General features: G+C 37.0%; 1 protein-coding gene across 6 annotated transcripts in view; it reads left to right on the forward strand.

The window, feature by feature from the left end:
* ADK (adenosine kinase) overlaps window positions 1-12861 on the forward strand; it is a 521335-nt gene that overhangs the window by 476962 nt on the left and 31512 nt on the right. For all 6 annotated transcript variants that reach the window (XM_058698391.1, XM_058698396.1, XM_058698394.1 and 3 more), the window contains one exon: window positions 3090-3176. In XM_058698391.1, coding sequence (XP_058554374.1) covers window positions 3090-3176 — 87 coding nt within the window. The remainder of the gene's footprint in view (window positions 1-3089; window positions 3177-12861) is intronic.

Genomic DNA, 12861 nt, shown 5'->3' on the forward strand with positions numbered 1-12861 from the left:
TAGTTGTGTGGGGAGTTAAATAGCTCTATAAACTAACTTAGATCATTTCATTTCAAAAAATCAGAATGTACCAACAATATAATTGAACTTAAATATTATTAAACATTGTTTAATCCTTCTTCAGTAATTTAGAACACATTTCAAGGTCTTACACATTTTCAGGGTCATTATTTTGAAAGGAGCTCTCATAATATAACTCTAGATACAGAAGATAATAGAGACTGGACTATATCCGTACCAGTTTATGATAGTTCTTTTACGGTCTTGATATTCTTACATATTTATTTCCATTAATAAGTAGAAAAGGTGAAAAATTCTTTATATTACAAGAAATGAACTCTATGACATCTAAAGATAAAGCATCTCAAGGATCTACACATATATTCTGAAAATAGTTTTCATTTAGAATTTTCAATACTTTAGGGGCACCTGGGTGGCTCAGTCAGTTAAGCATCCAACTTTGGCTCAGGTCATGATCTCATGGTTCATAAGTTCAAGCCCCGCATTGGGCTGTCAGCACAGAGCCCACTTTGGATCCTCTGTTCCCTTCTCTCTCTGCCCCTCTCCCACTTGTGCTGTCTCTCTCAAAAACAAATAAACATCTAAAAAAATTATTTTTCAGTAGTTTAGATCAAGAAGTCATGATTCTTTTTTTTGTTTTTTTTTTCATTTTTTATTTTATTTTTTTTTTTTAATTTTTTTTTCAACGTTTTTTATTTATTTTTGGGACAGAGAGAGACAGAGCATGAACGGGGGAGGGGCACAGAGAGAGGGAGACACAGAATCAGAAACAGGCTCCAGGCTCCGAGCCATCAGCCCAGAGCCCAACGCGGGGCTCGAACTCACGGACCGCGAGATCGTGACCTAGCTGAAGTCGGACGCTTAACCGACTGCGCCACCCAGGCGCCCCTGTTTTATTTTATTTTTGAGAGAGAGAGAGACATAGCACGAGCAAGGGAGGGGTAGAGAGGGAAGGTTACACAGAATCTGAAGCAGGCTCCAGGCTCTGAGCTGTCAGTACAGAGCCCAATGCAGGGTTTGAACCCATGGACCGTGAGATCATGACCTGAGACTGAGTCAGATCCTAACCAACTGAACTACCAGGCACCCCAGAAGTCATGATTCTTAAGAACAGAGGTCAAATCTCTCCCATCTTGAGTTAGGTTCTATTCATAATAAAGATTTATCCAACCAAAAATCAATGACTTTTTCAAACAAAGAACTCAAGGAATTATATCTAATTATGGCTTACTTACCATTTGTATGTAATTATTTTAAAATCTATACTCCAGTAATTAATTCTTATATTAATACTTGCATTACCTTAAGTGTTTTATAGACATATTTTATTATTACACAATGTAACCCTATTATAAATGGTAATGGCATCATTAACTTAGCCAATTTTACTTATTTAGTGGCTGTTTGTTCTTACTTTACAGTTGTTCATTCTCTTTATAGTATGACTTGTACTTGGAAGTAATAAAATCAGATTTCTTTATAAATATTTATGGTATAGTCCTTTTGCCTAAATCAGATTGTAGCCCTTTCCTAATTATTTCTAGTAAAGTCTGCTTACTTTTTTTTTCTGCCTTTGTAGCAATATATACTACACTCCCTAGAAAATTTAATCCTGGATATTTATGCCTTAACTTCTAATTAATCAAAATGTTGTTAACTACCATGTTGTCCTGGTGTTACAAAATGTGGAAAGTTAGTTACTTAAAGAGTTTAAGTAGATGCTTCTGATATGGAGTGTTAGCATCTACAGTCATATGGTCAAAGGGATCACTAAGCGAAGAATCTTCATCTTGAAGATTATCATATCTGAGCTTATCTCTTGTTGAAAGTAACATTAGTACCAGGTAAGAGAAGGCAGACAAAATATGCTTTTTTATTTTTAATGTTTATTTATTTTTGAGAGAGAAACAGAGCATGAGCGGGGAGGGGCAGAAAGAGATGGAGACACAGAATCCTAAGCAGCATCCAAGCTCTGAGCTATCAGCGCAGAGCCTGATGCAGGGCTCAAACTCAAACCAGGAGATCATGACGTGAGCCAAAGTCAGATATTTAACCAACTAAGCTACCCAGGTGCCCCCAGAACATGCTTTTTGAGATTCTTAGGTTCTTTATTAAGACCCTAAGGTGTTCAATATCTCTTTTTCCTCTCTCTTAGGTGAGAGTGAAGTGTACAAGTCTTTGGCCATATTTGTCCCCATAAGGGATGCAAATTTGTGATTTCAGAAGTTCAAGCCACCAATAAAAAGCACTATCCAATCTTTTACAGATGTCCTCTGGGCCAAATTTCATCACAAGTAACTCCATTCCACTGTTAAGGGCCAAGTTTAAAGTATTAGGTTACGTTATAGTCAAAACAACCAAGCCCTGGTCCAGACTGCTGTAAGACAAGAACCCATTGCACTGTCCCTTTTGTCCTACCCAAGCACTCAGTGGTAGCTTTCCCTTTTGCTAGTTGACATATAGTTTAAAAGAAATAGGAACTCCTTTGTAAAAAGTAACCAGATTAGGTTATTTGTAATGAGCCCACTAAAATCAGAAATTCTTAACATTGGCATGAAGTATCATAACGGAATAGTACTTACATTTTTTATTATACCATTGTGATTATCTGTAGAGAAACACCCAAGACTCATTATTTATATATTTTAAATTTACAGCTCTTCAACTGTATCCAAGATTTCACTGCCAAGAATGCAGTCAGGCTTGAAGCTTTATTAGAGATCCATGATCCAATCCTTACAAACACTTTCTTTTGCTCGTAGTTTCTGTTCAAGTATTTATACTGTCCAGAAAGGTACTGCTATGATTTACAGTCATTCCCAAAATATGTGAACTACCCAGATATAACACATACAGCATGTATATGCTGAAAAGTACCCCAGAAAAGCATTGTTTACAGATGACTTTGCACCTTGGTTGCCAAGTACTCATGTACAGAATATGGAACTCAGGTTCTGTCTCTCTGTTTGATAATGAATGGTCAAGGAGCTTCAAACTTTACTAGGTGAGTTTGTATATTGAGTGTTATAAAGAGAAGTCAGTCTGCCTTTCTTTGGCTCTACTTGCAGAAAATGAAGTCACCGCGTTTGCTGTCTTGGATCAAAACCAGGAAGAAATTGTTGATACCAATGGAGCTGGAGATGCATTTGTAGGAGGTACAGACTCATTTATTTCATACTTACAAGTTAAACATTTCCTTTAACCCTTGCCTCTACCACTTAGCCAAGATTTATGAATTTAATAACTTAATTTCTTCTTGTAAATAATTAACTCCTAATGTTCTTTCCATATGCTACTATCACTGTGAATATTATAAGGTATTTTACAACAGGAAAAATACTTATTTTTGGCTTAAAGATAATTTTCTATTATGCTGTACCCCAGTCATTTGTGTGTGAGAATATTGCTTCAACAAGCTGCATCAAGTATAGTATATAGTATATTCATAGTCCTTCAGGCTTAAATGTCAACACATTGTTGTTCTAAACAAGTTGTGGTGAATTTTAAACAGTATTCTAATAACTAAGGATGGTGTCTTTAGATTGTATCATTTGGTTAAAACATCTGTTTCTAACACAGTAGTTAAATGTTTATGATATACTAGGAAGGGTTAAATTTTTGTCTGATTCAGGCTTAGTAAGAACTGGCACAGGGCACCTGGATGGCACAATTTGTAAGGACTAAATCATTTTTAGAATGAATACTCAAAAATAAGTTGAAGACAGTTGGAAGATCCTTTGCTTGATGACTTAGATTGATCTAAAATCTGGTTCAAAGGTTCTTTTCCTATGTCTAAACCCCTTCTAGTTAAGTGTAGTTAAGCTAGACTGTGGTCTCTAGAAAGCTTTACATTCCTGACTGATAATCCAGAAGAGTCCCTCCTGATCTCTGTTTATACAGGCTTGAACAGGGACAAAAAAGGCAAATAGAGTTGACCATTGTCCTCCTTTCCTTGGAAGATAATTTGAATCATGGGAAACTTATCTCAAATTATGTAGTATTGTTTAAAATATAGATATTCTTTTAATGATCTTTTTCACCAACATAAATTTCTCATGTTTCCTTCTTTGAAAATATTCATGCCTACTCTTAAATGAGCTGTTAACCAATAGACTCATACATGCCCCAATGCATGTCCTTTTCTTTGGAAAGAGTACATACCACACATAACATTCTATTTTACTGCCATGCTTGTATCTTTTGTGTCTATGCTCTGAGAGTCTTTATCATTGATTAGAGTATTTTGCAGCTATTTTTTCTATGCCTTATTTCTTCAGAGCTGTAAATCCATGTAGGCTAAAAATATCTTATCCAGAATTGGGCTAAATTCTGTAATACATTAAAGAAGCACCATGGATTTCTCACTTAAAATTGGTTAAACCGGAATATTCGTACATAACTTTTTTTTTTTTTTAATTTTAGAGAGTGTGCACATGAGTGGGGAGAAGGGCGAAGGGAGAGGGAGAGAGAGAGAATCTCAAGCACATTCCATACTAAGCGCAGAGCCCAACACAGGGCTCGATGCAGGCCTCGATCCCACAACCTCAGGATCATGACCTCAGCCTAAATCAAGAGTTGGATGCTTAACTGACTGAGCCACCCAGGCACCCCAGTACATAACTTTTAAACTTATACCTTGTGTGTGCATTATTTAAGTACTTTAAATACTTAAAACATTAAGTGTTCTATTTTTTTTTATATTTAGTAAGGTACCATCATATTTAGTAGTGACCTAATTAGTCACTACCTTCAGTCCTGGGCTGCCCTGCAAAAACAAACTCCTTTACAAATACCTACCTATAAGTTCCCAGTACTGGGTAAAAACATAGGGACTTTCTGAGGGTGAGAGAAGTCATTCTTAGGGTACTGAAGCTACCCATTTGTATCATGGTAAGGGTAATAAATGAACTACCTCAGGGTGCCTGGGTGGCTCAGTCGGTTAAGCGTGCGACTTCAGCTCAGGTCATGATCTCGCAGTTTCTGAGTTCAAGCCCTGCGTTGGGCTCTGTGCGACAGCTCGGAGCCTGGAGCCTGCTTTGGATTCTGTGTCTCCCTCTCTCTCTGCCCCTCCCTGCTCATGCTGTCTCTCTCTGTCTCTCAAAAATAAATAAATGTTAAAAAAAAATTTTTTTTTAAATAAATAAACTACTTCACCAAGACACTTGGGCTCTCTGTTACAGGATTTTCAGCCTCTTTTTTATTTCACTCTACCTACCTATGATTTATTGTTGGGGTACAGTGAGGTAAGTGGTAAGGGAAGTATGTTGAACAGGGATCCACAAACTTTTTTTATAAAGGGCCAGAAAGTGAATATTTTAGGTTTGCAAGTCACATGCAAGCTGTATTACATATTCCAGTTTTGTTTGTTTGTGTATTTGCTTTTTGTTTTGGTTTAGGTTTTTTACAACACTCTAAAAATGTAAAAACCTTTTGTATCTCTCCAGTTACACAAAAACAGGCCACAGGCTGAAATTGGCCCTCAGGCTCTAATTTGTCAACCCCTTGTGTAATATGTTGGCAGCTTCCTCACTTTTTTCACTTTCATCATACCCTGGATCCAAACAGTGAATTTCACTACATGCTGTTGAAATCACTATAGAGAAGGTGGAAGGCAGGCTGACAGTAGGCAGGACTTTACCGGTACTACCTCAATGAGGTAGCCATGTTTCTCACTTTAACCCTACTCTGATCAGTTTCCAGGATAATCAGATCCTGACAGATTAAGTCATGCAATGACATGAACACTCCAATGTCATTTTAGAACTGAAATACTTATCTGGGCATGTTTAGCACATTCTGTGTAAGTCAAACTATACAGTATAACAATAGGTAACATTTATACAGCACCTACTAGCCAATCAGCATCTTAAGCATTTTACAAATATTAATTCATTTAATGTTCATAAAATCTCACTGAGGTCGGTTATTTTTAACCCCATTTTACTGATGAGAAAACTGAGATACAGAGGGGTTAGGTAACTTGCTCAAAGTCTCATAGCTAGAAAGTAATAGGGGCAAAATTCTCATCCAGGCAGACTGGCTCCAGAGTCAGTGTCCTTACTGCACTCTTGCTTCTCTAAACTTTTAGAGGAATCTCATCATTAGGACTGAAAGCCACAGACCAGCCTTACTAACCAAAGCTGTTTTTTTGCCAAAGAGAATCTTTCTGTTATCTGAATAGATGATTTCGTGTATTGAACAGGAGCTTTTGTTATCTGATAGGAATCATGAGGACTCTAGGGTAAGATTGTTGCAGAAAAGAAAGAGAAAGTGAAAGGGAAAATAATCGAAGGACTATAGTCCCTGGTGAGTTTGAACCAGGAGCTTTTTGCTAAGCATTAGAATCGATTGCACTACAGAGATACAGAAAGACAGATCGTAAACTTGCTGGGTCAGCATGGAATCTGAATACAAGGAGTTATATGAATCAACCATTTAATAGCACCAAGCTAATGCATTCCATTTTACAATAGAGATGGTCTTGTTAGTTGGAAATACTAAAACAAAAATCTCATTGGTTAAAAACCCCTACTTCCATCTCTACACTAGGGAAAGGCTTTCTACTGGGATCGGAAATACTCCAGCTGTTGAAGCTTACTTCTCTACCTTGAATATGAATGGAGAGGCAATAGCAGCTTTTACATTTACTATGTAGTTTCTTCTTCTTTGCTCTATTTTATTGCCTGATTAACATATCTCCTCTGACTGACACATTCTATCCTTAGATAGTTAATATATTCCTCCTATTACTTTTGAGTTTTGTTGGCTTAAGAGTATTTCTGTCTTTTGTGACTTTGCATTACTATATTCCAGTCCCAGTTTCTTAGATGAAGCATCACTTCATCTACCATGTGCTAATTACATATCCCAGTCCCAGAGTGCCATGTGTTCTTATTAGCCACATAAGAGATATATAACTACAGTACATCATAGATTTTCATGTATAATTTTAAAATGAGTACCCCAAATGTATACAAATTAAATTCATAGTTCCATCTCAAGTGTTCAGTAACAGTGACAATTCCCTCTAGCCTCTACAAGCATGCTTCCTTGTTCTATTTGGAGATCTTAAGAACTCTGTAACATTTGCCCTTTATTTGTCCATAGCCAGGCCTGATGGAACTACCCTTTTCACATTCTCCCTCAAAAGCCCAAGTGCTACGATTGTACCCTTGGAAATGGAGACAATTCTATAATCTCTAAGTGTGATTTCCTAATTTCCCAGGTCAGGAGAAAATTTCTTCCTGTTGTCCTGCTGTGCTTTGTCACAGCAGGTCTGCCTTTTCATTTGGAACCCTCTTTGTCACTGCCATAGTAACAAATGGAAACATTGAGAACATTTTGTGACAGGCACTGTCATTGTTCCTGGTGAAATCTCTTCCCCTGTGTCATCCCGGTAAATGAAACTGAGAAGAAAAATCATAACAAATAACATGAAAGGGGACCTAATCAATATGTTCCCAGTGGGCTGTCAATACCAGCCTGTGTTAATCTAGTATGATTCAGTTGTAAGTTTTATGGCAGCTGTAGGAATATGGACTAGACCTACAAATCACTAAAAGTGAGTACACCTTTGACAGATTATACCCAAGAACATATATATATATATAGCTCTCAGATAAAAGACTGGAGACCTCACCCAAGGACCAACATTCTTAGGATTAAAAAAGCTTCGTTAAATGTAGTTAAGAGCCATATATAGCTTAGAACAGTTTCTTTTGAATGACAGTAAAGTAACTGTGCTAACCTCTAATACTTTTTATTTTTAAGTTTCTCATGACAGCTTTAGCAGAGAAAATATATCACCCTAAAAGATATTACCTATAGTATACAAATGACTATTAAATGCACTTAGCAATCACAATGTAAATAGTTACCCTATTTCCCATCTAATAAGAAGAAACATCAATTTTACTTTATAATTCATTTTCAAAAAGAATTTTGGTTAAGAGAAAAAGGTTTAAGTTTCTCAAACAAGGATGCTACTTCCTTCTCAAGTAACACGTGTCTATACGTCTGAGAGTCATGGGGATTTTCTAAATTATCTTCGTATTTTCTATTCTCACCTTGTTTATTTGTTCCCAAACGTGTAACTTGCTCTCCTGTTCTTAATTGCTGCTAAATTGTGCTATGCAAAGAAGTGGCACAGAATTCTTGTGATATTTTTTCTGCACTACCTCTTTTCTTAGCTGTCCAACTCAGAAAATTAGAAAATAACTTAAATATGTCATTTCTCACAACAATTCACTCAAGAATCAAAACTTTCATATAGCACTCATTGTATGCAGAGGATTTATTGGATGATGACCAAGATACGAGTTGCATACTCCTACTCACCCCCACACCCACACCCAAGGAAACAATAATACCTTTCCCTGTCTTGTAACTTCAGTAGGACATCTTTGGTATTTTATTTCTTTTTCTTTTTTTTTTTTTAATGTTTGTTTATTTTTGAGAGAGAGAGACAGAGCATGAGCAAGGCAGGGGCGGAAAGAGAGGGAGACACAGAATCCAAAGCAGGCTCCAGGCTCTGAGCTGTCAGCACAGAACCCGATAACGGAGCTCGAACTCATGAGCTGTGAGATCATAACATGAGCCAAAGTCGGATGCACAACCAACTGAGCCACCCAGGAATTTTATTTCTTAGGCAGCGGTTTTCCTTAAAACCATCAAATGCAGTATGAAATTGACTTCATCATTCAGAATAAGAAATTCACCATGGACAGCAGCCCAAGTTCACAGTGGGGGAGGGGGGATTCATACCTTGCACAGTCATAGGACACTCTGCGATGCACAGTCATAGGACACTTCACGACATGCTATTCTAGTGCTGATGTGGGACCAGGAACAAGTTTCAAGAACAATTGCCTAAAGTTATTTAAGCCTTTGTTGGCTTAAAGAGGTAGATGATTCTGAAGCCATGACAAAAAAAAAATAGAAATAACTAGTTCACATGGAATACTGGATAATTTTAGGTTGTAAAGTCTGGGGGCGCCTGAGTGGCTCAGTTGGTTAAGAATTCGACTTCGGCTCGGGTCATGATCTCACAGTTCATGGATTCGAGTCCAGTGTTGGGCTCTGTGCTGACAGCTCAGAGCCTGGAGCCTACTTTGGATTCTGTGTCTCCCTCTCTCTGTGCCCCTCCCCTGCTCACACTCTGTCTCTCTCTCTCTCTCTCTCAAAAATGAATAAACGTTTAAAAAAAATAATTAAGTTGTAAAGTCTAGAATTTCTCACAAACATGAATGCTTCCTCAAAGAACTAGTATCCTGGATGTCCTCCACCTAGAACAATTATAAATAGATAATGGAATTCAAAGGACTTTGTCTTCTGGGAGATTTCAATAAGACAGATAGTCTGAGCCATGTAGACTATCAGACCCTGAAGCTCAAATATGAACCTAAGTTTTCTAAATTTGAAGGTTATTGAGAAATATTTATTCTAAGAAAACAATGTTGATATTTATAAGATTGTATTTAGTGACAGAGGGCCAGAGGAAATGTCATAAGCAACATTTCTGAAGTTAATTTTCTTAGATAGAATTGTGAAATGGCAAAATATATGCATATCACTTTCCTGGTCTTGAATATTTACTAATCAAATGGAACTAATTTGAATTCATTAGTGGACCCAACTGCTATTACATGGACTTGATCAATCTTACCTACCATATCTGTCTGGTTCATATAACATGTATTAGTTGTATACATAACAAACCACCCCCAAAACTTTGTGACCTAAAACAACAACCATTTATTTAGCTCCACAAGTCTGTTGATTGGCAGCTAGGCCAAGGCTCAGCTGGGCAGTTCCTCTGTCTCAGAGGTGGAAAAGATCAAGTATGCCCAAAGTCACAGTGAAAACCAGGATTCAAACTCAAAGTTTGACCCCAGAGTTCTTAGCACTAATTATTTTGTTATACTCTGTTCCATTAGTATATCATCTTATCTTCCCCTCCAAAGGAGGAGAAATAGCCAAAATGATTTTCTAAACACTAGTCTATAGACTGATGCCTGTCTATGACCTAACAGATTTTATCAATCAATAAATACCAAGATTAAAAAAAGTAGCAATATAATAAGTTTTCATGAAGCTAAATGTATTCAGTTTTAGATCTTGTCTTAATTGTGTTTGAATTTGTTACAGTGTACCTTCATTGGCTTTGTAATTTATATAAATAAAATAATTAAAGTCATGTTAGTAGTGCTGATGCATAGCCTGGCTAATCTTGGGACCTAGCAGAAGTCTTAGTCATGGTAAAAAAGTGATTAAAAACAACTTTCCAAACTACTTATATGAAAATTTGTATGAAACAGAACCTCTGATGTTGTAAAGCTGCTTACTATCAATAGTCTGAATAAAACATAAATTACACAATTACTAAATTCACAACTGTTCTCACTTCAGATATATGAATTCCCAAACCTGGGGTATGAACACTGGCTCTTAATTTTTTTATTTTCATTTAATTATTCAGCTAACATTGACCTTTTATAGAGATGAGATATGTTTGGTTTTTTTGAAGAAATTTTTTTAATGTTTATTTTTGAGAGAGAGAAAGACAAAGCATGAGTTGGGGAGGGGCAGAGAGAGAGGGAGACACAGAATCTAAAGCAGGCTCCAGGCTCTGAGCTGTCAGCACAGAGCCCGACACAGGGCTTGAACTCATGAACTGAGAGATCATGACCTGAGCTGAAGTCGGATGCTTAGCCAACTGAGCCACCCAGGCGCCCCGAGATATGTTTATTTCTAGTCCATGAAATAGATGGCAAATTAAAAACCAGTTTCTATCATCAAACACTCTTAAAATTTTAGAATCACCCTCTGGTAAGAATTGTCAGCTGAGCAAATGAAGGTTTTTCAATTGAGTTAAATAACAATATTAGTTGTCTTGCTTATGAGTTCGGGCATAAATATGCTCACATAAATAAGTTTTCTATCATCTTCTTATTCTGGCAGCTGTGACCTTCCTTGTCCTGATGAGCCTTTTTGTTTTTTAACTATATTATATGTTAGTGCTGAAAGGGAATACTTTTAAAAATCACATTTCCTGGTTTTCAGGTTTTCAAACTGTTTACAGTCACCAAAGTATGTTCAAATGAGGTCTTATCTGAATCAGAATGAAATGAGATTAAACAAATCCTCATTTGGTCTTATTCACATTTTATTTGGTGGCTCATAAACAACTCCCTGGAATGAGTCGATGTTAGGTATGAAAGCCATGGTCTGTTCAGAAGTCCCCATTTGATGGATGAGGAAAGTGAATCCCATAGAAAGGGACTTAATTGCAAATATGTAGTACTAGGAGACAGATCTCCTGACTCATTAATTCATGGTTCAATAATTACACATGTTAATAACCCAGATGAAAGTTTTTCATTAAGCAGTCTGTTATATAGGCCTCTTAGAAATATATAGGTCAAGACAAGAGTCAATATCCCAAATAGATAGAAGTCTTTGATGTACATTTTCTTGGCATATGGATATCCAAGATGTTTGACTTTAACTATAAACAAAAGCATATGCTAAAACTCTTATTTTGGGAAGAACCACAACAGAGATCACACATTAGGTTTAAAATTCAAATTCTAACCTAATCTTGAACATTTTTTTTTTTTTTTTTTTTTTTTTTTTTGGGACAGAGAGAGATAGAGCGTGAACGGGGGAGGGGCAGAGAGAAGGGAGACACAGAATCGGAAACAGGCTCCAGGCTCCGAGCCATCAGCCCAGAGCCTGACGCGGGGCTCGAACTCACGGACCGCGAGATCGTGACCTGGCTGAAGTCGGACGCTTAACCGACTGCGCCACCCAGGCGCCCCAACACATTTTTGATTCATAAGGAGGAATGATCTTTAAAGCAGTATTTTGAAAGGGGTTGGGGCAGAAGAGCAACTTAACTATACAAGTAAAACATATGGTTTAGTGGTCCTCTTCAGGATCTTGCCTGAATTGGGGGCATTTAAAAGGTTTTTGGTTTGAGTTTTGTTTTGTTTTTTAATTCAAATGCAGTATCCCATGCCATGTTAATAGAATTTGACAGGTTTCCATTTTCAGTCACCAGAAAGAGGAAATAAGTTATCCTCATAGTTACAGCACTGGCCACTTGCCCATATATTATACCATGCTGCTCAGTTGCTCATTTTGTGTGGGAGGATGTGTGGTGCTAAGCTATTATAAAGAAACCTTTGCTCTGAATTGACTTCCTGTCCATGTCAGTCACTTGCCCATCTGACACTACTTAGGCTTTGGTTTTCATTATACAAATACCTGCTAAGTCAGACCTTTCCCTGGCAGGCAAAGTAGCTTTTTAGGTTGTTTCAAAATTTAATGTTTGTTGATTTTCTTTTTCCAGAAAACTATGTATTTTCTAGCATATATATGGATCATAACTTGTTACTTGAGTTCATGACTAGTTGGTAGTCAATATGAAATCAAAACATAAGAAAACAAAATTTTACTAACTAGACTACATAGAAAATGAAAGAAAAAGAGTTCACATCTGAGCACTTTTCCCTTGAGGGAAACCATTACTTTGTCACATCTGGGTAGTCTAAGCTAGCCAAATTGAAGTGGGAATTTCCTGCCAGATGTTAGTCCTTTGAGCAACCTGTGAAACTCTAAAAGAGGGTATATGAGATCTTATTTGGTAGGGCTATAGCCACTGTGGAAGCTCACTCCTAATAGGTAGCAGACATTTTTATGTACTACCACTAGTTAGGAGGTTGTGTGGCCTATCTAAAGCTAACACTGTTTGGTCTTGTTAAATACATAAATATGGAAGGCCTAATTTGGGAAGTACATCAGGTCTCACAGATATTCTAGCAAGAGTAAGTACTGCAT

The sequence above is a fragment of the Neofelis nebulosa genome, chromosome 13 (genome assembly GCF_028018385.1).
Source record: "Neofelis nebulosa isolate mNeoNeb1 chromosome 13, mNeoNeb1.pri, whole genome shotgun sequence".
Taxonomy (NCBI): domain Eukaryota; kingdom Metazoa; phylum Chordata; class Mammalia; order Carnivora; family Felidae; genus Neofelis; species Neofelis nebulosa.